The 27,139-nt window shown below is 39.3% G+C and overlaps 1 protein-coding gene across 5 annotated transcripts; it reads right to left on the reverse strand.

Moving 5' to 3' along the window:
• Positions 1-891: 891 nt before the first annotated feature.
• Positions 892-26,853, reverse strand: Ms4a19 (membrane-spanning 4-domains, subfamily A, member 19). 5 transcript variants are annotated; one of them, XM_030251071.1, is made up of 8 exons: positions 26,502-26,853; positions 26,201-26,280; positions 24,630-24,721; positions 20,276-20,425; positions 7,959-8,015; positions 3,567-3,683; positions 2,757-2,868; positions 892-1,036 (listed from the first exon to the last, which is right to left on the reverse strand). In XM_030251071.1, exons 3-7 carry the CDS (start codon positions 24,681-24,683, stop codon positions 2,761-2,763), a joined length of 486 nt encoding a protein of 161 aa, XP_030106931.1. In that variant the 5' UTR covers positions 24,684-24,721; positions 26,201-26,280; positions 26,502-26,853; the 3' UTR covers positions 892-1,036; positions 2,757-2,760. The 5 variants fall into 5 exon arrangements, with proteins under 5 accessions (XP_030106931.1, XP_030106932.1, NP_001357706.1 ...); XM_030251072.1 differs by having other exon boundaries at positions 892-1,072; NM_001370777.1 differs by having other exon boundaries at positions 26,220-26,280; positions 26,502-26,560.
• Positions 26,854-27,139: the final 286 nt, after the last annotated feature.

A 27,139-nucleotide genomic window follows, 5' to 3' on the forward strand; every position in this document is an offset into this window, starting at 1 on the left:
AGAGGAATAGATCCAGACAAATGCATCCTGAAGCCTCTGAAACTGGGAGCCCAAAGAAATGTTCCCTTCCTAGAAGTTTTTTTTTTTTTTAAGATTTCTTTCTTTCTTTCTTTCTTTCTTTCTTTCTTTCTTTCTTTCTTTCTTTCTTTCTTTCTTTCTTTCTTTCTTTCTAGTACACTGTAGCTGTCTTCAGACACACCAGAAGAGGGTATCAGATCTAATTACAGATGGTTGTGAGCCACCATGTGATTGCTGGGATTTGAACTCATGACCCCTGGAAGAGCAGTCAGTGCTCTTAACCGCTGAGCCATCTCTCCAGCCCCTAGAAGTTGTTTATTTCACACATTTTGTCACAGAAATGGAAAGATGACCAACAGAAAAGGTCTTTACTGATACAACAGAATATTGCTGGAAAGATAGTTTACCTAAAATTTATAAAATACAAAGTATAATGATTAATTGCAAAAAGCACTGGAGAAAAGGATAAAATATTGCAGAAGATGAACTTTTTAGTAAGAAAGTTCTGTGGACATTCCATTGTGTAGTCTCAGTTGCATAAAGATATATCTAGTGATACATTCCACACTATAGATAATTTATGCATCTTTTGACAATAGCTGGTTAGAAAGATGTCTAATGTTTAGAGCTAGTCTGTCTCATTGATGATGGGGTGGCTTATTTTTCTTTTCAATATGAAATCATTTCAAGGCAGCATTACTTCACCTTATCAGCATTAGGTGTAAAGTCCATGCTAGAAAAATCTGTGCCCATTCATGTGATTCTTGGGCTTAGAAGAACCCTTTAACTTAGGCTGACCAGATTCAGCCTCAGATTAATTTATGACAATGAAATAAATTCATGATAAATTTCCCACATGGAAAAATAAACATATTCATTGCTATCAGTTTTTATTAATGAAATGCAGGAGATGAAATGCTGAGGAAGACTTGATAAAATACCACTTTCCAAGGTGTCTCTTGAACAAAGTTCTTCACTCATCAACTCCTTGACTGAGGCCGTGATACTCCTCTTAACACTAAGGAAAAGGGCAACATCGATAATACCAGTCAACCTGAGGTTAAGTTGGGTGATAGGAAATTGCTTATTAATGTGAGCTAAGATAAAGAACTACATAATTTTAGCAGCATTTAAAAATAATTCTAACAAGAATAGACTTATTATTAAGTCTTAAATAAATAAGATCATGAGCTGTTTTTTTCTCTTTTGTGTTGGTCCTGGAACCCATGACCTCATTCCTGCTAGCAAGGGCTTCAGCTGAGATATATTTCCCAAACCATGTCTTGTTTTATTTTTTCATATTGTTTTTAAGTCATTTTTCTCCTTCTCTTCTGCTATTTATTTTCCTTCCCTCTGCCTGTCCTCTCTTTTCCTCTCCTATTTATTCTGCTCCTCACCATTTAAATTCTATTTGGTATAAGTAAAAAACCATTTCAACTGATGTTCTTTCTCTTGTTCCTTTGTTGAGAGAATTACGAGTTTTGTGGTTTTGTGTTTAACTAGACACTATACACTTAAAAAAAGATTTATATATGTGCATGCATGTTTTGCTTGCATGTACATATATGCACCATGCCTGGTGCATGTTTCTGGTTCCTACAGAAGCCATAAGAGAGTTGTTGGAAGCCGGGCGATGGTGGCACACATCTTTAATCCCAGCACTAGGGAGGCAGAGGCAGGCAGATTTCTGAGTTCGAGGCCAGCCTGGTCTACAAAGTGAGTTCCAGGTCAGCCAGGGCTACACAGAGAAATCCTGTCAGCCAGGGCTACACAGAGAAACCCTGTCTCGAAAAACAAAACAAAAAACCAGAGAGAGACAGAGAGACAGACAGACAGAGATGTTGGATTCCCTGGAACTGGAGTTATGAATGACTGTGAGCCACTGTGTGGGTTCTGGAACTTAGACTTGGGCCCTCTGGAAGAGAGACAAGTGCTCTTAATCACTGAGCCATCTCTCTAGTCTCAGCTGTATGTGTTTAAAGTTTATGAGCATTAGACTTTTACATGAATTTCAACGCCCTATTTCACTACTTCAGCTAAGGAAAATTTATTGAAAGGCAAATAGTGAGCTAGCTATAAGTACTCTCATTCCTCTGGAGCAGCACATGCCATCCACATGTTCTTCAAAGGAAATGAAATTTGCTGTACAAATGCAGAGGCAGCCGCTGAGGCAAGGGAAAGTGTGAAATCTAAGGAAAATTTTTATCTGATATTGTCTCCTCTCATCTTAATTTTTATCACATTAATTACAGACAGAGATTACTTAAGGAATTCCTTCTATGAATTAAGGTGGTAAACTAAACCAGGTGTATTTATGGAGGAAGAGGCAGGTGGTGAAGCTGGGGTACAGTGTTTGTGGAAGTGAATAGTGGGAACTAGGGCCAGTCAAGTAGCGCTGAGTCTAAAACCCAGCATCCGAGGTTCTACCACCACACTCTATCCCCAGCTTCTTTTTATGTGCTTCATCTGGTTATCAAACTGAGAAACATACCAATTCTACATAAGTCCTCTATTGCTAAGCTACACCCTCAGCCCCAACTCACTTCATGTAAGGAGACTTATTTAGCTTCAGTTATACAAAGCTGTTTAGTACAAGAATGGTTTAGCAAAATGTTCCCCCCTACCTCTAGTCACAGTTTAGAGAGGACGCTACTGATGCTCAATTCTAACTTATCTGAACAGGGTACACCACAGAGGTTAGTAGCTTCTGTTCATGGGAGGAGGAATGCTAGACTCACTGTTTTATTCTATTTGTCTTGCTCTATAGGTCCACTCAGTTACTATGGATGCCATGAACAACTCCAACATGCTGAACAGGAACAGATATTCTGTAAGCACCCTGCCACTCTTCTGTATCCAAAAAAGAAAAAAAAATAGTCTTTACTTAATTTTTCCTTATTTTTGAGAGTTTCTCATATGTATACAATAAAATATAATAATATATAGTCCCATTTCTCCCTCCAGCTCCTCTTGTGTCAACCTGAAATTTCCCTCCCAACTTCATGTTTGTTTGTTTGTTTGTTTGTTTTGGTAGCCCACTAAGTCGCTGGGTCATATGATCTTTCCAAGCTACATCTATTGCAAAGATAAGCTTTACTGTGTAGACTATGGGACTTGCATTGACCATAAGTCTATAGCTAAGATAAATCCACATGGATGCCATTTCATTTGTGGAAGAGTAAAGTCTTACTCTAATAAATTTGATCTTTTAAAATCTTGGGAAAATTGATCTTAGAGATGTAGATACCTAACAAGAAATGAACTGTCAATCACAAGAATATCATAGCAACAAGGAGCAGCTAGGGTTGACTATAATGCTTCATCAATAAAATGTCTGTACTAATATTTGTAAGACTTTACTTGATTACCTGAGGCTTTGGAATATAGTATGGAGCTTGCAGCACACTGACAGTTGGTAGAAATGTCCCAGATTAAACTGATGAGAAGAATCTTGTTGTCTTGACTAATAAGTACTTTGATCCTCACAGAGGAACTAAAGTCACAATTCTAAAATCATGATGAAATTCTCTCAGAAACCCCATACTTACATATTGCCACAGGGTAGAATATACACTTGAAGTCACTATCATTTCGACTGTTGTTAAAAACAAACCAACTAGTGTTGCGAAGATGCTTAGGATATTCATTGTCATGGTCCAGATCAGCTAGAACAGATTAAAAAGTATTGTCCAGCAATTGAAACTATTCCATATTTATTCCTGGCAAGTGTATTCTTGTAGGATTATAGAAATTCTAATCTTTCTGGATTAGTGAGATCACTAAAAGGTTGTTAGAACTGCAGAGAAGTGAGGCTCCTAGTAGGATCATTTTTTTTTTCTGGGGTGGGGGGAATAATAAAACTTTTGCTAGGACATGAATATATTTCTCTCTCTACAGGTAACTGATTGAATGCCTATTTTGTGCTGAGTTAGTAGATAAAGAGACTGGAAAGAAATGGTCTCTGCATTAGATGTTTTTTAGACTATTGGGAAAAATGGAATGCATGTTAAATGCAAATGGAACATAAAAATGTATCCATGATGTGGAGAAACTTACCACGTTACACGGCTTTATATTACCAGAAAGCTAATGTTCCAGTAAGTTTCTAGGGTTGTTAGACAGCAGGAAGACAAGATTTAATTGTCTTGGGAATACAGGTGCTATCTAGCTAGATTTCTGTTGGAGGTCATTCTCCAGCCCACATGCTTGTCAGGCTACATACTCCAGACAATGCATGCTTTATAACATTGCTAAACAATTGCACTTTATCCACTTACCATGCTAGAGAGGTGATTTATCATTTAATGTCCCTAGTGAAAAGAATATTCTTTTAAAAAAAGATTTATTTATATATAAGTACACTTGTAGCTGTCCTCAGATACACCAGAAGAAGGCATCAGATCTCAGTACAGATGATTGGAAGCCATCATGTGGTTGCCAGGACCCGAACCCAGAACCTCCAGAAGAGCAGTCAGTCCTCCAACCACTGAGCCATTTCTCCAGCCCAAGAAGAATATTCTTTATATTTAATTTCCTTGTCCATATTCGCAACATTTTCTTTCAAGTTAATAAAGCTAGAAAACGAGTACGTTAATTCAAATCACTAGATTCTGAAACTTATCTCAAAGAACAAACCATCTCAATGTAAATTGTCATGTGGTGTTCATTGATGTCATTTCTTTTATTCATTTGAAAAGGTTTTCCTTATAGAAAGACAACCAATGAAGGCTATGAAGAATTCTATCTCAAATTGCCCAGGAAACTGTCTCCCTACAGGATAACTTTCATAGTGCTGGATGGTGTTATTCTATGTGCATTAGTGGATTAAAGATATCAGGGGTCTTACCCAACACTGAACTTGGCATGCTATAATACCAACCTGGCAGGCAAGTTGTGCCACTGGTACAATAGTGGTTTGACTGTTATGGGGATAGCTAACTGATTTCTAATTGATTTTGAGGCCCATTCCACATGATGGATTCCAAGTCTGGTATTGTAAACCTCATCTGAAGCTCACAGCTGGGGATATCATAGGCCATAGAGAGGACTCTGTTGTTTTTTCTTTTATTAAATAGTCATGTTGTCAAGTTGCCTTCTAACTCTTTATGTTTACACACCTAGATTAGTGCTGATTGCAACTTTGGTCAGAGAAGTTTTTTGTAGTGATTAATGGTTAATGCAGAGACTCAAAAGTGGTAAAAATGTTGAAAATAAATGACTGAGTTCTCAGCCATTGATGGGTTGCCTCTATGGACTTCTTCCTACTTAGGGCACATAGGAGACATCTTGAAAACTGTAAGAGTTAGAGTATATGGAGAGATGAGAACTGTTGCCTTCTAGATATGACACATATGTCACATTTATCAACTCATAGCAGCTGTGGTTGCCTGTAGATCAAGTTAGTCAGAATTCCAAACCTGGGAGCAGGGAGTCCCAGGCTTTACCCCTAGTTGAGGAGGAGAGAATGACAGTCACTTTCTTTTGGGGACGTGGCTTCTGGCAGGTTGCCAACACCCCAGTGGATAACTCCACACCTATATACATATTGGGTTCAGGGTAAACAACAACAACCAACCAACAACAACATGAATTTGGGAGGGAGATGGATTAAGAGGAGTGTCCCAGGAGGAATCAGAGAGAATTAGTAGGGGTTATATATGATGGAAATATATTGTATATGTGTGTGAAAGTTTAAAACCATAAACAAAAATATTACCAGATAAAAGGAAAGACAACCAAATTAAAACTTTATGCCCTAAAAGACCAACATTATTATATGGTTCTTTGTAACTAGAATTCAAAACACTCGCTGAAGCTTTAGTTACATGGAAAAGAGATGTTTACAGGATCATCATTTTTATTTTTTTTTAAAAAAGAGCGTTAACCAGCAACTGTATTATAAGGCCACTTGGAGAAGGGGTGTTTATAGAACAAGTTTTGCTGGGCAAAGTTATCTGAATACAACAAACAAGAACACTTGTTTGGCCTCTATTTGGTGGGGGTGTGGGTGATACAGAAATGCAATAGGCAATAAATACTTTGGAAATACTTGGGTAGTTTCTTTAGAAAATGAAAAGTATCCATATATAAGAGGAACAAGGAATATGTCTGTATCAAGACTTATTGGTATTCATAGCAGCTTTATTTGCAAGGGTTCAATATTCAGAACAATGTGAATTCCCTTACTAGGTAAGTGTAACAAATTACACAGACACCCAGTTAATTTTTTTCCCTTACAGGAAACTTATGTTCTGTAACACTGATAAATCTTACTAATTTATTCTGGATTTTTTGATGGATCTAGACTTCTTTGGATGTTGTAGGATGTCTTAGCATGTTTCTGATGGCTGTGGATGAAGCACATAGTCGGACTCTCTAGTCTCAAAGCTCTTTGTATCTTTTCCCCCCTTGACTCACTACTTTAAATAACAACTCTGATGTCCTGTTAAATGAATTTTTTGGCATAGTGCACATGTACACTGTTACTGACTGTTTCAGATTGCTTTCTGTTGCTGTGATGAATACCATGACCAAAAGCAATTTAGGGAAAGAAAGGGTTTATATCAGTTTACAGTCCATTATAGAGGAAACTCAAGATAGAACTCGAAGTAGAAACATTGAGGCAGGAACCATGGAGAAACATCACTTACTGGCTTGCTCCCTCTGGCTTGCTCAGCTAGCTTTCTTACACAGCCCGGACACACTTGCCTAGGCATGGCACCACCCTCAGTAGGCTGCATCCTTTTACATCAATTAGTAATCAAGACAATGCACCACAGATGTGGGATCTGAATTCAGGTCCTTTCGTTTGCCCAGAAAGTGAGCCGTATCCCTGGCCCTGCTTTCTTAGTTTGAAGTTTAGGTTTGGAAAGCTTTAAGAAATAGTGGTCCTCCTTTCTCACTGAGGCCTGACAAGGCAGCCCTACTAGGCAGTGCTCTTTGTTCTAAGAATTAAAGTAAATTATTGTTATAAAAAAGAAATAATGTTTTGATTTGCATTTCTCTGATGATTAAGGATGCTGAGCATTTTTTCAGGTGCTTCTCAGCCATTTGGTATTCCTCAGGTGAGAATTCTTTTTTAGCTCTGAGCCCCATTTTTTAATGGGGTTATTTGATTTTCTGGAGTCTACCTTCTTGAGTTCTTTATATATATTGGATATTAGTCCCCTATCTGATTTAAGAGATCCATCCCATAATTAGCCTCCAAACGATGACACCATTGCATACACTAGCAAGATTTTGCTGAAAGGACCCTGATATAGCTGTCTCTTGTGAGACTAGGCCGGGGCCTAGCAAACACCTAAGTAGATGCTCACAGTCAGCTATTGGATGGAGCACAGGGCCCCTAATGGAGGAGCTAGAGAAAGTATCCAAGGAGCTAAAGAGATCTGCAACCTTGTAGGTGCAACAACATTATGAACTAACCAGTACTCTGGAGCTCTTGACTCTAGCTGCATATGTATCAAAAGATGGCCTAGTCGGCCATCACTGGAAAGAGAGGCCCATTGGACTTGCAAACTTTATATGCCCCAGTACAGGGGAACACCAGGGCCAAAAAATGGGAATGGGTGGGTATGGGGAACTTTTGGGATAGCATTCTAAATGTAATTGAGGAAAATACGTAATAATAAAAAATATTAAAAAAAGAAATAATGGTCTTTATCATCATGAAACTTGTTTGAACATTCATATATGGCAATAGTACTGTTTCTGTACTTTCATTGTCCGAGGTGGCACAATCACATTATTTTTCTTTGAAGTAATGTTATGCTTCTCAAACCTTAAATTCTCCCCACTCCCAGTGGCTTCTGGGGAAATACCTAATGACTCAGAGAATTCCTCATTGACTTTTCTTTTTTAAAAAATTATATATTCTTTGAAAATTTCATTCTTTTACTGCCAAAATTTTCCAGAACCGATCTCTAAGTCTTCTGACTTACCGTATGATTTGAAGGCCTCTTCTGTAGTATTATTGATAAACTTCCTGATAGGCTAAACTGGAAGCAAAGACCACATTTGTTATTGCCCAGTAATTATGTCTATACATAAATTCAAGATAATTTTAGAATGCTATAACACGAGGGCTAGTATATTAGTTCCTTAGTGAGACTACTAAGAAAACAACCCAAGAAGTAATTCAAGATTTATATTTATAAAGATAAAAGCTATGAAGGTTCGAGATACTAATGTTACAATTATAGTAGGAATGGAATCCAGGGACACCTTGAAATGACTTTAGCATCTCACTTGCATAACTGATTTGCACCCAACAGACTTTGTCTTCCATAAATGCTCCTTGTGTTTCTTATCATGGCTGAAAATGTATCAAATAGTCCTTTTACAGTGTAGACTCTTATTATGAAACAGTAATATGGGTAGAAAAAAATAGTATCAAATGTCCCTTTAACAATGTAGACTGTAGTTGCTCCATTCTTTTATGTCCTCAGATCCCAGGTCCAGCAGACAAGAGTTGCACAGGTTGGCTGAAAAGTTGGTAACTGGTGCCTGAACAGGACCTGAGTAAAAAGCTACCCAAGGACACAAGGAATCCTGCAAGGGGAGGTAAGCAGGGATTAACATGGGGCCAAAAGTAGGGAAATCAGCACCATATATTGAGTCAATACATCATTTAAAAATTTTTTTAAAGAAAAAAGAATAGTGCTACATTGTCTCCAGCCCAGCTACAAGAATTTGGGACTTAATAACAACACAATCCTTGGTTCCTGAATAGGGCAGTCAGGATCCCAGAGGGTGGAGTCAAATTAAAGAAAATATAGTGAAAGTCTATAGACAAGGAGAGAGTATTCCAATGTAATTCTGGGTGACTTGGTTATTGGTCTGTATTGTACAAACAGTAAATGGTGATGAGCCAAAGGATTTAGAAAAGGCTATGACATTATTTACATGAATATGAGCTAGATAATGAGACACAAGACGTTTGTTTTACAAGTTAAAAGGTTCCAGTACAAGGGCAGAAGGGTCCAAATAGAACAAAATGGAAATAGAAATGTTGGCTCCCACTGAGGATGTGTGCTCCTGGCTGTCTGCTGCCCCGCCTGAAATATTACATCCATCTGAGGACTGTAATGATGACTGGAACAAATGGGAGAAGGGAGGTGTGCTGCCACTCCCAAGAGGAGTGCCTTTGTTTCTGGGAATGAGGACACTTGGCACAAGTTACCAGATTCTGGAAAAAAAGACAAAGGAACTTTCTAAAATTAGAGAAGATCCTGATACAAGCCACGTTGAGATGTTTTTTTCAACTTTTACAGGTGGTTAGTTGTTTTATGACAGATGAAAGGTAGAAATTCTTATTGCTATGCAACTGACATGTGAGAATGCTAAGGCTGCAATGCTAGACTGCCTTCCATCCCTTTCGAAAGAAAGGAGTGTTAGTGATTACATCTGCATCCGTGCTGATATTGGGCCTTTGCATGCTCAAGTAAGTAGCACAACACGTCAAAGTTTGTTCTGTTGCCATAAAAGAGCTGAAGAGCTGTTTCCCTGCTTTTATTGTACATTACTTGAATGATACTCTGTCTTCTATGAAAAATTAATAAAATGTTAAAATATTTGTTTACAAAAGTAAAAATTGGAGTAACTCTTTAAATGAGCATTTCTCATAAAATTATTATTATAATTTTTTTGTTAAATACTTTGGGTAGCTTAATACTGCTTCTGCTATTTAATGCCTCTGTAAGATATTTAAAAACTAACAATGTTCCTACATGCAAGGCCAAGCCTTTTCAGGAATTTTGCCAACAGTTTGATATAACCCATTATATGGCATTCCATATGGTCCTCAGGGTCAACCTTCTGTGGAGAGAACCAATGGACAAATTCAATATTATTTTAAAATAAAGGAGCTGGAGTATGGTAGTATGCCTAAAACAATATTTTATATACTATAATATTCAAAAATTTTTATTGGATATTTTATTTTTTTACATTTCAAATGTTATCCCCTTTCCTGGCTTCCCCTCAACAGCCCCCTATTCCATCCCCCTTTCCCCTGTGTCTATGAGGGTGCTCTCCCACCTACCCACCCACTCCCACCTCGCCGCCCTGGAATTCCCCTACATTGGGGCATTAAACCTTAAGAGGATCAAGTGCCTTTACTCCCGTTGATGCCAAATAAGGCCATCCTCTGCTACATATGCAGCTGGAGCCATGGGTCCTTCCATGTGTACTCTTTGGTTGGTGGTTTAGTCCCTGCGAGCCTTGGGGGGTCTGGTTGGTTGATATTGTTGTTCTTCCTATGGGGTTGCAAACTCCTTCAGCTCCTTCAATCTTTTCCATAGCTCTTCCACTGGGGTCCCTGTGCTCAGTCCAATGGTTGGCTGCAAGCATCTGCTTCTGTATTTGTCAGGCTCTGGCAGAGCATTTCAGTAGACAGCTATATCAGGCTCCTGTCAGCAAGCATTTCTTGGCATCAGCAATAGAATCTGGATTTGGTGTCTGTATATGGGATGGGTGCTAAGTTAAGGCAGTCTCTGGATGGCCTTTCCTTCAGTCTCGGCTCCACGGTTTGTACCTTTATTTCCTTTAGCAGGAACAATTCTGGGTTAAAAATTTGGAGATGAGTGGGTGGCCCCATACCTCAACGGGTGGCCTTGCCTAACCTCTGGATATGGTCTCTACAGGTTCTCCCTCCCCTGTGTTAGGTGTTTCAGCTAATGTCATACCTGTTGGGTCCTGGGAGTCTCTTGCTTTCTTGGTATCTGGAGTTTTCTGGTGGCTACCCCCAGTTCCCCATTCCCCATTGCTACACACCTCTGTTCAATTTCCTGACCCTCTGTCGACCATCCCAGTCTCCTCCCATACCTGATCCTGCCCACTTCCCCCCTCCACCATTATTTCTTCTCCCAAGTCCCTCCCACCCTCTACCTTCTGTGAGTATTTTGTTCCCCCTTCTAAGAAGGACTGAAGCATCCACACTCTGGTCTTCCTTTTTCTTGAGCTTCATATGGTCTGTGAGTTGTATCTTGGGTTTTCTGAGCTTTTTGCCTAATATCTACTTATCATTGAGTGCATACCATGTGTGTTCTTTTTGTGACTTGCTTACCTCACTCAGGACAATATTTTCTAGTTCCATTCATTTGCCTAAGAATTTCATAAATTCATTGTCTTTAATAGCTGAGTAGTACTCCATTGTGTAAATGTATTACATTTTCTGTATACATTTCTCTGTTGAGGGACATCTGGGTTCTTTCCAGCTTCTGGCTATTATAAATAAGGATGCTATGAACATAGTGGAGCATGTGTCCTTATATGTTGGAGCATCTTCTAGGTATATGCCCAGGAGTGGTATAGCTGGGTCCTCAGCTAGTACTATTTCCAATTTTCTGAGGAACTGCCAGACTGATTTCCAGAGTGGTTGTACAAGCTTGCAATCCCACCAGCAATGGAGGAGTGTTCCTCTTTCTCCACAACCTCATCAGCATCTGTTGTCACCCGAGTTTTTGATTTTAGCCATTCTGACTAGTGTGAGGTGGAATCTCAGGCTCATGTTGATTTGCATTTCCCTGATGACTAAGGATGTTGAACATTTCTTTAGGTGCTTCTCAACCATTTGATATTCCTTAGTTGAAAATTCTTTGTTTAGCTCTGTACCCCATTTTTAAATAGGGGTATTTGGTTCTCTGGAGTCTAACTTCTTGAGTTCTTCATATATATTTGGTATTAGCCCTATATCAGATGTAGGGTTGGTAAAGATCTTTTCCTGATCTTTTGGTTGCTGTTTTGTCCTATTGACAGCGTCCTTTGCCTTACAGAAGCTTTGTAATTTTATGAGGTCTCATTTGTCGATTCTTTTTTTTTTTTTTTTTTTTTTTTTTATTTTTTTTTTCCATTTTTTATTAGGTATTTAGCTCATTTACATTTCCAATGCTATACCAAAAGTCCCCCTTACCCACCCACCCCCACTCCCCTACCCACCCACTCCCCCCCTTTGGCCCTGGCGTTCCCCTGTACCGGGGCACACAAAGTCTGCGTGTCCAATGGGCCTCTCTTTCCAGTGATGGCCGACTAGGCCATCTTTTGATACATATGCAGCTAGAGTCAAGAGCTCCGGGGTACTGGTTAGTTCATAATGTTGATCCACCTATAGGGTTGAAGATCCCTTTAGCTCCTTGGGTACTTTCTCTAGCTCCTCCATTGGGAGCCCTGTGATCCATCCATTAGCTGACTGTGAGCATCCACTTCTGTGTTTGCTAGGCCCCGGCATAGTCTCACAAGAGACAGCTACATCTGGGTCCTTTCGATAAAATCTTGCTAGTATATGCAATGGTGTCAGCGTTTGGATGCTGATTATGGGGTGGATCCCTGGATATGGCAGTCTCTACATGGTCCATCCTTTCATCTCAGCTCCAAACTTTGTTTCTGTAACTCCTTCCATGGGTGTTTTGTTCCCACTTCTAAGGAGAGGCATAGTGTCCACACTTCAGTCTTCATTTTTCTTGAGTTTCATGTGTTTAGGAAATTGTATCTTATATCGTGGGTATCCTAGGTTTTGGGCTAGTATCCACTTATCAGTGAGTACATATTGTGTGAGTTCCTTTGTGATTGTGTTACCTCACTCAGGATGATGCTCTCCAGGTCCATCCATTTGGCTAGGAATTTCATAAATTCATTCTTTTTAATAGCTGAGTAGTACTCCATTGTGTAGATGTACCACATTTTCTGTATCCATTCCTCTGTTGAGGGGCATCTGGGTTCTTTCCAGTTTCTGGCTATTATAAATAAGGCTGCTATGAACATAGTGGAGCATGTGTCCTTCTTACCAGTTGGGGCTTCTTCTGGATATATGCCCAGGAGAGGTATTGCTGGATCCTCCGGTAGTACTATGTCCAATTTTCTGAGGAACCGCCAGACTGATTTCCAGAGTGGTTGTACAAGCCTGCAATCCCACCAACAATGGAGGAGTGTTCCTCTTTCTCCACATCCTCGCCAGCATCTGCTGTCACCTGAATTTTTGATCTTAGCCATTCTCACTGGTGTGAGGTGGAATCTCAGGGTTGTTTTGATTTGCATTTCCCTGATGATTAAGGATGTTGAACATTTTTTCAGGTGCTTCTCTGCCATTCGGTATTCCTCAGGTGAGAATTCTTTGTTCAGTTCTGAGCCCCATTTTTTAAGGGGGTTATTTGATTTTCTGAGGTCCACCTTCTTGAGTTCTTTATATATGTTGGATATTAGTCCCCTATCTGATTTAGGATAGGTAAAGATCCTTTCCCAGTCTGTTGGTGGTCTTTTTGTCTTATAGACAGTGTCTTTTGCCTTGCAGAAACTTTGGAGTTTCATTAGGTCCCATTTGTCAATTCTCGATCTTACAGCACAAGCCATTGCTGTTCTGTTCAGGAATTTTTCTCCTGTGCCCATATCTTCAAGGAAAAGCCTTGAAGATATGGGCACACGATTCTTGATTTTAGAGCATAATCCATTGGTTTTCTGTTCAGGAAAATTTCCCCTGTGTCCATGTGTTCAAGGTTCTTCCCCACTTTCTCTTCTACTAGATTCAGTGTATCTGGTTTTATGTGGAGGTCCTTGATCCACTAAGACTTGAGCTTTGTACAAGGAGATAAGAATGGATCAATTCACACTCTTCTACAAGCCAACTGCAAGTTGAACAAACACCATTTGTTGAAAATGTTGTCTTTTTTCCCACTGGATGGTTTTAGCTCCTTTGTCAAAGATCAAGTGACCATAAGTATATGGCTTTATTTCTGGGTCTTCCATTCTAGTCCATTGATCTACCTGCCTATCTCTGTACCAGTACCACACAGTTTTTATCACTATTGCTCTGTAATACAGCTTGAGATCAGGGATGGTGATTACACCAGTATTGCTGAGAATAGTTTTCTCATTATCCTGGGTTTTTGGTTATTCCAAATGAATTTGAAATTGCTCTAACTCTGTGAAGTTGGAATTTTGATGGGGATTGCATTGAATCTGTAGATTACTTTTGGTAAATGGCCTTTTTTAGTATATTAATCCTGTCAATCTATGAGCATGGGAAATCTTTAAATCTTCTGAGATTGTCTTGATTTCTTTCTTCAGAGACTTGAAGTTCTTTTCATACAGATCTTTCACTTGCTTGGTTAGAGTCACACCAAGATATTTTATATTATTTGTGATTATTGTGAAGGGTACCATTTCTCTAATTTCTTTCTCAGTCTATTTATCCTTTGAGTAGAGGAAGGCTACGGATTTGTTTGAGTTAATTTTATATCTAGCCACTTTACTGAAGTTGTTTATCAGGTTTAGGAGTTCTCTAGTGGAGTTTTTGGGGTCACTTAAGTATACTATCATATCATCTGCAAATAGTGATATTTTGACTTCTTCCTTTCCAATTTGTATCCCTTTAACCTCCTTATGTTGTCTAATTGCTCTGGCTAGGTACTATATCCCTGATTTTAGTGTGATTGCTTCTCCATTTATTTTGATGTTGGTTACTGGTTTGCTGTATATTGCTTTTACTATGTTTGGGTATGGGCCTTGAAATCCTGATCTTTCCAAGACTTTTAATATGAAGGGGTATTGAATTTTGTCAAATGCTTTTTCAGCATCTAATGAGATGATCATGTGTTTTTTTTTCATTTGAGTTTGTTTGTATAGTGGAATTCCTTATATTGAACCATTGCTTCATCCCTGGGATGAAGCCTACTTGATCATGATGAATGATCATTTTGATGTGTTCTTGGATTCGGTTTGCAAGAATTGTATTGAGTATTTTTTAAATCAATATTCATAAGGGAAATTGGTCTGAAGTTCTCTTTCATTGTTGAGTTTTTGTGTGGTTTAGGTATAAGCATAACTGTGGCTTCATAGAATGGAGTACGTAGTGTTCCTTCTGCTTCTATTTTGTGGAATAGTTTGAAGAATATTGGCATTAGGTCTTCTTTGAAGGTTTGATATAATTCTACACTAAAACCATCTGGTCCTGGGCTTTTTTTTTTTTTTTTTTTGGATACTTAATGACTGCTTCTATTTCTTTAGTGGTTATGGGACTGTTTAGATGGTTTATATTATCCTGATTTAACTTTGGTACCTGATATTTGTCTAGAAAATTGTCCATTTAATCCAGATTTTCTAGTTTTGTTGAGCATAGTCTTTTGTAGTAGAATCTGATGATTTTTTTTTAATTTACTTGGTTTCTGTTGTTATATCTCCCTTTTCATTTCTGATTTTGTTAATTTGGTTACTGTCTCTGTGCCTTCTGGTTAGTCTAAAGGTTTATCTATCATGTTGATTTTCTCAAAGAACTAGCTCTTGATTTTGCTGATTCTTTGTATAGTTCTCTTTGTTTCTACATGGTTGATTTCAGCCCTGAATTTGAATATTTCCTGCTGTCTACCCCTCTTGAGTTTATTTGCTTCTTTTTGTTCCAGAGCTTTCAGGTGTGCTGTTAAGCTGCTAGTGTATGCTTTCTCCAGTTTCTTTTTGGAGGCACTCAGAGCTATGAGTTTGCCTCTTAGCACTGCTTTCATTGTGTCCCATAAGTTTGAGTATATCGTGGCTTCATTTTCATTAAAATTTAAAAGTCTTTAATTTCTTTATTTCTTCCCTGACCAAGTTATCATTGAGTAAAGAGTTGTTCATCTTCCATATGGACTTTCTGTTGCTTTTATTGTTATTGAAGACCAGCCTTAGTCCATGGTGATCTGATAGGATGCATGGGATTATGTCAGTCTTCTTGTATCTGTTGAGACCTGTTTTGTGACCAATTTTATGGTAAATTTTGGAGAAGGTGTCTTGAGGTACTGAGAAGAAGGCATATTCTTTTGTTTTAGGATGAAATGTTCTATAGACATCTGCTAAATCCATTTGCTTCATAACTTCTGTTAAGTTTCACTGTACCTCTGTTTAGTTTCTGTTTCCATGATCTGTCATTCTGAGAGTGGGGTGTTGAAGTCTCCCACTAATATTGTGTGAGATGCAATGTGTTCTTTGAGCTTTAATAAAGTTTCTTTTATGAATGTGAGTGCCCTTGAATTTGGAGCATAGATGTTCAGAATTGAGATTTCATCTTCATATATTTCTCCTTTGATGAATATGAAGTGTCCTTCTTTATCTTTTTTGGATAACTTTTGGTTGGAAGTCAATTTTATTCAATATTAGAATGGGTTCTCCAGCTTGTTTCTTGGGATCATTTTTTCCAGCCTTTTACTCTGAGGTAGTGTCTGTCTTTGTCACTGAGGTGTGTTTCCTGTATGCAGCAAAACACTAAGTCTTGTTTATGTATCTAGTCTTTTAGTTTATGTCTTTATATTGGGTAGTTGAGTCCATTGATGTTAAGAGATATTAAGTAATAGTGATGTTGCTTCCTGTTATTTTTGATGTTATTTTTATGTTTTTGTTGCTATCTTTTTCATGTTTGTTGAAAGAAGATTACTTTCTTGCTTTTTCTAGGGTGTAGTTTCCCTTCTTGTGTTGGAGTTTTCTGTCTATTATCCTTTGTAGGTCTGGATTTGTGGAAAGATATTGTGTAAATTTGGTTTTATCATGGAATATCTTGGTTTTCTCCATCCATGTTAACTGAGAGTTTTGTTGGGTATAGTAGCCTAGGTCTATGTGACATCTGCCCAGAATCTTCTGGCCTTTAGAGTTGTGAAGTGTAGTGTAATTCTGATAGGTCTGCCTTTATATGTTACTTGACCTTTCCCCCTTACTGCCCTTCATATTCTTTCTTTTTGTGTGTGTGTGCATTTGGTGTTCTGATTTTTATGTAATGGGAGGAATTTATTTTCTGGTCCAAAATTTTTATTTTTGATTTTTCAAGACAGGGTTTCTCTGTATAGCCCTGGCTGTCCCTGAACTCACTTTGTAGACTAGGCTGGCCTCGAACTCAGAAATCTGCCTGCCTCTGCCTTCCAAGTGCTGGGATTAAAGGCGTGTGCCACCACTGTCCGGCTTTCTGGTCTAATCTATTTGGGGGTTTATGTAGGCTTCTTGTATGTTTATGGGCATCTCTTTCTTTAGGTTAGGGAAGTTTTCTTCTATAATTTTTTGAAGATATTTACTGGCCCTTTGAGTTGGGAATCTTTGCTCTCTTCTATACCTATTATCCTTAGATTTGGTTTTCTCATTGTGTTCTGGATATCCTGGATGCTTTGGGTTAGCTTTTTGCATTTTGCATTTTCTTTGACTGTTCTGTCAATGTTTTCTATGGTATCTTCTGCACTTGAGATTCTGTTTTCTCTCTCTTGTATTTTGTTGATGATTCTTGCATTTATGACTCCTGAGATCTTTCCTAGGTTTCCTATCTCCAGGGTTGTCTCCCTTTGTGATTTTAAAATTGTTTCTATTTCCATTTTTAGATCATTGATGGTTTTGTTCAATTCCTTCACCTGATTGGTTGCATTTTTCTGTATTTCCTTAAGTGATTTTTGTGTTTCCTCTTTAAGGGCTTCTACCTGTATACCTGTGTTCTCCTGCATTTCTTTAAGTGAGTTATTTATGTCCTTCTTAAAGTCCTCAATCATGATCATGAGATGTGATTCTAAATCATAATCTTGCTTTTCTGGTGTGTTGTGGATCCAGGGCTTGCTGTGGTGAGAGAACTGGTTTCTGATGATGCCAAGTAGCCTTGGTTTCTGTTGCTTATGTTCTTGCCCTTGCCTCTCACCATCTGGTTATCTCTGGTGTTAGCTGGTCTTGCTGTCTGTGACTGTAGCTTGTCCCTCCTGTGAGCCTGTTAGCCTGTGATCATAGGTGTGTCAGCAGTCCTGGGAGACCAGCTCTCTCTGGATGGGATTTGGATACAGAAAGCTGTGACCTTAGGTGTGTTAGCACTCCTGGGAGACCAGCTCTCTCCGGACAGGATTTGAGTATGGAGAGCTGTGGCACAGGGTTAGCTATGGGGTGCAAATGGAAACTGGAAGGCATACTTAAATTTTTAAAAAATTTTGGGCAGGGTTTGACCTATTGCTGCAGAACATTTTGATACCCCCTTCCCCCATTAAGCCAGGGTCATGGTCTTTGGAGAGATGTTACAGTGTGGCTAATTGAATGGCCCTGCTCCATTAATTCACTGGAGCTGAGGCTGTGTTTGTCTTTTGATCTCAGGGTGCTGAAAAGCTGGTTTGGATATCTGAAAGACCCACTCCATCTGTAGAAGATAGACTAAGAGATTTCAAAGCATCTGTAGAGGCTACACCTGAAAGAAAGGAAGAGGATGCAGCCACAGAAACATCATACCCAAAGGACAGAGCCTCTCTACCAAAAAGGACTCAGATGAAGGAATCAGTGACTGAAGGAAAAGAGCTGACAGAATCTTGAGGGAGGGGAGGGTGTGGCTACAGAACTGCTGTTGCTATGCTGTTGTTGTGGAATGGATCTGTTACTGCTGAGACACACTGAGCTTGTGTATTCTATCCTCCTGTACTTTACTTTGTTAAGTGGGAAGAGAATAACATTCCTGTTTATGTCAGTGACTCTGAGGTCTTGGGTGCTCCTGTTGCTAACCATTGTTTCCCAAGCAAAGATAGTCATATAACAATTTATATATGAATGGTCAGACTGTAAAACATGATAAAATATTAACTATTCAACATTCAAAGTTAGATAAATTACACTCTCCAAAGCTCTTATTTCTATCTTACTGCAGAATTTGCTGTTATGGGTATTTCCACACAGTTAAAAAAACATAATGGTCCTGCTTATACTAGTTGAAATTTTAAGAAATTCTGTTATGAATGGCAAATTCAACATAACACTCAAATCCCTTATAACCCACCAGATCAAACATCTGTAGAATGTACACATTCCACCCTTATGAAACAACTTTAAAAAAAATGGGGAATGATTCCCCAAGATATTCTTGCTATTATCTTATTTACTGTAAGTTTTTAAATTTACCATAATGCTGGAACATATTACTTGAGTTTCCAGAATTTTCAGGATGCTCAGCCCTACAGATGGCCATTGTGCTGTCCTATTTAATATAAAGAAGTAGACCACCAGCTACCAGGATGAAGAATTTCAGATATTTTCTAAGCAGTTGCCTGGAATTTCAGGACAAGGAATAGCAGAAGGTGCTGCTGATGCTGTACAAGGCATGGATCCTTAGTCCTGGTGACAAAACATCCTGTGCACATTCTTGCATCTAGTGTTGTGCTTATATTTTTTGTGCTTCTCTTAGGGTATTGATGGCTCCAAACAAAAATCAATGTTCTAAAATTTAAAAAAAGTACAAAAAGAGGGATGTGTTGGAACTCTGTCCAAAGAACAATACATGGTGAACAATGCCTTGGGTAGCGGTGAGAAAGGCTCCAGACGGAAAGGCACAGGGCTTTTTTTTTTTTTTTTTTTTTTTTTCCTTCTGCGGCAAAAGCTTTATTGCTTACATCTTCAGGAGCAAGAGAGGAAGAGCGCGGCAGAGAGAGGCAGAGAGGAAGTGAGAGAGAGACGCAGAGAGAGAGGCAGAGAGAGGGGCAGAGAGGGAGAGAGGCAGAGAGCAGAGGAAGAGAGCAGAGGAAGAGAGCAGAGGAAAAGATGAAGAGAAAGAGACGAAGAAACGAAGAGACGAAAAGACGAAGAGACGAAGAGACGAAGAGCGGCACAGGGCTTTTTAACCTCAGGCACATCGTGTTTCCTGGACTGTTCTGACATAACTTTGTGCTGACAAATATTTACATTCAATTTACAAGACATGTTTATTCTTGTTGAATGGCACAACATAGCTATAGAACCCAATCTGGTCAGTGTAGCCTGAACCTGGGTATGGCCTTTTCCTTGCTTTCGTGCCTTCCCAAATATAGTCCATAGTATAAGCCAGGTAATTGCATTCAAATTGGTCTGCTCTGAGAAAGTTCTGGGAAAGGGTAGCTCTATTAATATTTAGTTTGTGCTTATGGATGTTTATTTACGTGTTTTCCTGAAGTCAACCTTCCTAGGACTATTGCTTTCTATGTTTTAATTGTATATAAGAGTACGCTGAAACCAAAGTAAAGTTGTCTGCAACATCCAACTATAGTCCACCCCATTCTTTCAGGCCCTCAGATTCCAGATCCAGCAGACAAAATCTGCACAGATTGGCTAAATATTCAACAAATGTAGAATATTATTATGAAAGAACATTGCAGGTAATAAACTAAGGGTTTAAAAAAATACATCGCTATTGTCCTTTTTCAGGTCGATGTGGGAATGGTTTCCTAGTGAACAAGGATTGTGTTCTCTGTGGCACAGTCCTTGGATCAAAATCTATGAAATGTAAGAAATACATATAGTAGTTACTATCAGAGATGAAGTTACTCACAAGCAAGGAGGCCCAAAGTGTGTATCCTGAAGTTCCTATGATAGGAGGATAATTGCTTCCCAGTCCAAATACAATACTTTGAGAAAAGAACAGGTATGTCCAGAAGTATCCTAGGCTCTGTATAATCAGGCTTGTCATTAGCTGTATGGTCTGAAAGGAAAAGATGCCATTCTTTGTTGCCATTCCAGCTAACTCTTAAGAAGGAACACACTTCAAGACAAACATTGGAATGAAGAAGAAAGGTGATGGTGTACCACAGTAGTGACAGTTTACAGAACTTTAGAACGGGGTCATTGGCTGGGATACGATGCTCGATATAGTCCTAGGTCATTTTGTCATGTTTTATCAAGCACAATCAAGACAAATCTGTTGCTACAGAAATGTTCCAGTTTCTACCTTTTCTTGTAACTTGACCACTGACATTCCTAACTCCTGGTAATCAGTCAGTCCTCTGTTTCTCATACAATACACCATTTCCAGAGCGTTGGACAAAAGACATGGTTTCAAATACACCCTTTGAGGCTGGCCTTTTCAGGGTGACAGCATGGAGACTCAACAAGCTGAAGTACCTTTGTGTGATTTATTCTTCTTTTTATAGCAGTATATGGTATCTGTGATTCTTTTTTTTTTTTCCATTTTTTATTAGGTATTTAGCTCATTTACATTTCCAATGCTATACCAAAAGTCCCCCTTACCCACCCACCCCCACTCCCCTACCCACCCACTCCCCCCCTTTGGCCCTGGCGTTCCCCTGTACCGGGGCACACAAAGTCTGCGTGTCCAATGGGCCTCTCTTTCCATTGATGGCCGACTAGGCCATCTTTTGGGTATCTGTGATTCTATCTGGCTCAAATATTCATCTGATTGGCATTTGAAGATGGAGACTGTGTGTAAGTAATTGTAAACTGCTATGTAGACAAGTTTTCAGTTCTCCAGGATAAATGTCCAGGAGCATAGTTTTTTTTGTTTTGTTTTGTTTTGTTTTTGTTTTTTGTCTAATAGAAGCTGGATGTTTTTTATTAAGAAGTTTGCTAGAATATAATTTACAATGTCAGTACCTTTTTAAAAAATATTCTCACCATCAGTGTTAAGGGAGGATCAGAGTATCTGCATCATTGCCAGCATTTGGCTCTGCCACTGTTTGCTTTAGTACATGCAGAGTGTTAGCTCATAATCCCGTCCTCAGTCTCCAGTGACAAGTGTTAATGATGTCAAGTGTCTTTCTATATGCTTGTTTGCCTTCTATCTTATTCAGTGAAATGTCTCTTTATATTTTTTGCTGACTTTTGAAACAAAGAGCAATGGATCTATTTTGACAAATCTTTTACATATATATTTTTATTAGATATTTCTTTTATTACATTTCAAATGTTATCCCCTTTCCTGGTTTCCACTCCAAAAATCCCATATCCCTTCCCCCTGCTACCCAACCCACCCATTCCCTTTCCCAGTCCTGGCATTCCCCTATACTGGGGCATAGAACCTTTACAGGACCTAGGACTTCTCCTCCCATTGATAACTGACTAGGCCATCCTCTGCTACACATATACATCTAGACCCACAAGTTCCACCATGTGTTTTCTTTGGTGGTTTAGTTCCAAGGAGCTCTGGGGGTACTGGTTAGTTCATACTGATGTTCCTCTTATGGAGCTTCAGACCCCTTCAGCTCCTTGGGTACTTTCTCCAGCTCCTTCATTGGGGACCTTGTGCTCCATCCAATGGATGATTCTGAGCATCCACTTCTGTATGTGCCAGGCACTGGCAGAGGCCCTCAGGAGACAGCTATATCAGGCTCCTGTCAGCAGGCTCTTGTTGGCATCTGCCATAGTATCTGGGTTTGGTGGTTGTTTATGGGATGGATCCCCAAGTGGGGCAGTCTCTGGAAGGTTGTTCCTTCAGTCTCTGGTCTGAAATTTGTCTCTGTAACTCTTTCCATGGGTATTTTGTTCTCCCTTCTAAGAAGGATTCTGAACTTCTGGAATAACATCCACTTATCAGTGAGTGCATATAGGGGATATAGGACTGTTTAGATCCTTAAGCTGATCCTGATTTAACTTTGGTACCTGGTATCTGTCTAGAAAATTGTTCATTTCATCCAGGTTTTCCAGTTTTGTTGACTATAGGCTTTTATAGTAGGATCTGATGATTTTTTTTGGCTTTCCTCAGATTCTGTTGTTATATTTCCTTTTTCATTTCTGATTTTGTTAATTAGGATACTGTCACTGTGTCCTCTAATTAGTCTGGCTAGGGTTTTATCTATCTTGTTGATTTTCTCAAAGAACCAGCTCCTGTTTTGGTTGGTTCTTTGTATAGTTCTTTTTGTTTCCACTTGGTTGACAGGTGTGCTGTCAAGCTGCTAGTGTATTACGACAAACCTTATTTGGTATTAGCAGCATGGTCATATTTATACTTTCCTTGTATTAGTTTTTTTCAACCTGACATACCTGGAATCATCTGTTGAGAGAGCCTCAGGGGGGACTGCGTAGATCAGGTTGGCTTGTGGGCATGTCTGTGGGAGCCTGTTTTGATTACATTAGTTGGTGTGGGCAGCACTCTCCCCCTGACGTAGAAGAGTTGGGCACGCATGCAATTATTTTCTTTTTGCTCTTCATTGGGGATATGCTAAGTCATTTCACGTTCCTGCCTTAGCTGTGACCTAGAATTGTTAGCTGAATAAACCCCGTCTCAAAGTTGTTTTTTGCCCCCAGGACATTTTATAACAGCACAGAGATGAAGCTAGTTCAAGCCGCTTTCAGTTCTGGAAAGTGGGAAGCATTGACTGCTCAACTCCATGGGAAGATACACTTGTCCTGGGACTTTTCTTCCTGGGCAACATGTTACAACTTGCTTCTGGCTGCTCTGAATCAGTTGTTCACTCTGCCTTAGTTTTCATCCTGGCATTGGTTTTAGTGGGGGAGCAGTAGCTTCTTAAGCATTCATCTAATTTCTCAAAAGGTTGGGAGTCTATTAAGGCTTATTGTTTCTATTTATACTTGGTTTCTATGTGTTATTCCTATGTAAAACTGTCCATTGAACATTTCTTATGAAAAAAAAAATCAACGGACTGAACCAGGGTGGTTCATACCCAAAATGGTCCTCAGTGGACCTAGGAAGCAGGATTAGTAGTTTGAGGCCTCCCTGGGCTATATAGACCCCTTTTCAAAAACAAAGACAATTTCTATTCCCAAAATCAGTTGGCCATACCAGTGGAGTCTAGTTCTGGACTATGCCTTCTTCTCTATTTCTCTGTGTTTTTCTTATATTTAAACAGTATCACATAATCTTGATGACTGTAGGCAGAGTCTTAAAAATCAACTAGTGTGCTTTGTCCTACCTTGATATAGCTGTTTTTGTTCCTTCTCCTTCCCACATAATCTTTGTTGATTTATAGCTATATACAAGATATTGCTAAGATTTTAATAGGAATTTTGTCAAACCCATATGCTAGTGTAGGGAGTGCTAACATCTTTACTATGTTGAGCTTTGCAATCTATAAACATGTCTTTTTATTGATGTAATCTAAGTTGAATTTTTCATTTGTATTTAGTCAGTTTCAAACCACAAGTTCTATATATGGTTTCTTTAATATATGTAATTTTTTTCCTTTAGGGATTGACATCTTCATGTTCATTATTATCTTATAAAAACACAATTTATCTTGAATCTTGTGACTTTGTTTAACTTACTTATTTTCTAAGCATCCTGTGCTTGTGTGTGTGTTGATTGTTAGGATTTTTCTCACTTAATTTTTTTTTTTGAGACAGGGTTTCTCTGTGTAGCCCTGGCTGTCCTGGAACTCACTCTGTAGATCAGGCTGGCCTCGAACTTAGAAATCTGCCTGCCTCTGCCTCCTGAGTGCTGGGATTAAAGGCGTGCGCCACCACTGCCCAGCTTCACTTAATTTTTAATCTCTTGTGTTTAACTCTTAATCTGGCTCTATCATTCAGCAGTGTGAGTAGATGATACAAAATCATACTCCCAAAGGGTGTGGTGGATGGGATTGCCAGGGCAAACAGCAGTGTGTCTGTGATAGAAGCCAACCATTGCTCATAGAGCTCTGGAGTCCGAAGATCCTTCTGGATGTACTGACAATTTGCTCACCTCTTTTAGGACATGTCATCATCTTAGGGTTAAAAACATTGATAGATGGTAAAAAAAAAAGACTATTTCTCCTCCATTTCTAGACTCTGTATATATTTTGATGCCATGTCGCCTTCGCAAGCCACTGTAATCGATTTACCTCCATTTGAGGAGTTGATAGTGGAAACAGAGGTGGTATATATCTTCTACCTCGTGTAATAAGGAGTGGGAACCCTCTCACTGAGGACTTACTTGAGCAGCATTTTGTTCTTACCCCCAAGACTCTCAGTTCCTTTTTTATCCACAAACGATTCTGTGGCATATTCATCAAGATATAATGGAGGGATGTGAGGATAAGTTCCTCTCCTGGGAAAAATGGGGAGAAAAACAACATAAATTAAATCAGTTAATAATTATTGTTATTCTCTTGGGTAAGATTCCTAAGCCTGAGGGGGACCCTACTCTACAGCTGTCATTCATTTTTTTTTTAAAGATACTTGGTTGCCCTCTGACAGGTTCTTTTGCACCAGAGACTAGTAGTATTCTGACAAAACTAATATTTACCTCTCAAAAAGTTTTGCTCACGGATCAGATTTAAGTTAGACTACGCTAAGTACTAAGTGATAACTGCTCCGATCACATCAATTCCTTGAGCACCTGCTCATATGCCCACATTGCTGCATCAGGAAATTTAGACCCTTGGTAGATTTGATCTACCCTGGTACCCACCCATCAGTGTTGTCTAAGTTTAAGTCTGTTTGGGGGTGGGGTGTGTGTGCCTGACTAGAAGGATCTGTGTCACATGCTTATGTTAGATGCAGAGGAGGCTGGAAAATAGAAATAGTATTCTAGAGTATAGGCAGGTTTCTTAAGTTAGTGAACAAGATAACCAGAGGGGATGTTCAGTAGGCAAGACAAGGATAACTCGTCATTTCTAGCATGGGCAGGGAGGGTGATGGTTCCTAGTTTGTATGAATCATAACTCCCCCCTCAGCCTCTATATTTAATGCTCATGAAAACTCTTCTTTATTCTAGCTGGTCTGAACAAAGGTGGATATCGAAACCATTTGGTGAGGCTGCAGAAGATGTAAAAGCAAGAAGCCAGGACATTATTAGATTCTATCTGTTCTAATGTACAGAACCGTAGAGCATGAAACTTTGCATGTGTGGGAAGAAGGGCACCCGGAGAAAATCAGAGACAGACGAAAAAACAGAACTTATCATCTTCTGACCACTTTCAACTTCTTAGTTCCATTTTCTTGGAAGCCTGGCTGCCTATACATCATGTAAACACTTATATATTATATTATATACATTAATTTTACTAAAACAAATAAGAGATAATTTATGTTTTTTCAGTCCAAGGTTAATACATTTGCTTTGAGTGGCTTTCTAGTTAGATTTGGCTTTGATAATCTCTACCTCCATTCCCAAGAAACAGCTCCCCAACCCCACCCAGCCTCTAAAGTCTCACTAATCTTTTCTGGTTCCCTTCAATCACTATATGTAGTTGTATGGGAATGTCAGGGCCAAGAAGCAGGAGTGGGTGGGTAGGGAAGCAGGGCGTGGGGGGAGGGTATAGGAAACTTTCGGGATAGCATTTGAAATGTATATAAAGAAAATATCTAATAAATAAAAAAAGAAAAAAATTCAAGGCATTGTCTTTAGATCTTTCAAAACAAACTTTTCCTTTTCCTCATATAAGTCACGGACTTTGAAGGTTTCAGTTGCCACGATAATGGCCCATTGATATTTGACAAGGAGAAAATACACTAAGGCACAGAGGAAAGCATTTTAGAAGATTCTTGAATTAAAAATTGCCCATTATGACAATTAAAAACTTACCCGTTATGCGATGACTTACAAAAAAATGTAATAAACTTCAAAGGCTCTTCTAAGTGACAAGAATCACCTGGAGGGTTGTACTGGGGAGAAAAAAGAAGCCAGGATACAATTGAAGCTCTCCAGGAAGCAGTGTCCAATGCCTGTCCTTAATGTGGTCTGTTCAAGGGTCATGGATCCATACTCTGTCACAACCCCAAGGTTAGAATAGGATAATCCTGAAAGGGTTGCTTTTAGGTCCAGATCTTTCTGCCCTGGCTTTCCTGCAGGCAGGCATCTGCCACCTTCATGTGCCCCTCATTACCTCTTGCGGATCCAGCGCAGCTGCGGTTGTGTCTCAGAGCAACCGTGGTGAAGGGTGCCACGTGAGGAGGGCCACGCAGAAGTTAGTTCCACTGGCCCTTGAAGGTTCCATCCAGCCTTCATGCCCGCGAGAGGTAGATGCGGTTAGGGTTTGGGGCCAGCAGGAGGAGCTCTAGTGCGGACATCCTTTACTGACCAGTGTTGGGCATACTCTAGCTATTAATCTGCAGTCCTTGAGCCCAGCTATGGCTGATTCCCTGCTCCATAGACTTCCCCACCAAGCAAATACTACCAACTGTTTTCCAGTAGAAGAAGCAAGTCTTTCTATTGTGAGTCTCCTCAAAAATCAAAGTTCTAAACTCTAGAAGGAAGGATGTTGTTGGAACCCTGGATCTGGTGGTGTTTGGGCAAGATGTATCTTCTGTTCCTCTCTCTGCAAAATCGAGGTCACACTTGCTCTGTGGACTTTCCATTTTCAGAAATTAGATTGCACAAGTCCGTCATCCACTCTGGGACAAGAAACTCTAAACATAGTGGGCAGTATGCCAAAAGAAGAGATGGAGGCTGGAGGTGGACTTGAGAAGGGACCCAGAGGAAGATGAGAGGAGTTGTGGGGGTGAAAGACAATTAAAATTCATT

The sequence above is a fragment of the Mus musculus genome, chromosome 19 (genome assembly GCF_000001635.26).
Source record: "Mus musculus strain C57BL/6J chromosome 19, GRCm38.p6 C57BL/6J".
NCBI classification, from domain to species: Eukaryota; Metazoa; Chordata; class Mammalia; order Rodentia; family Muridae; genus Mus; species Mus musculus.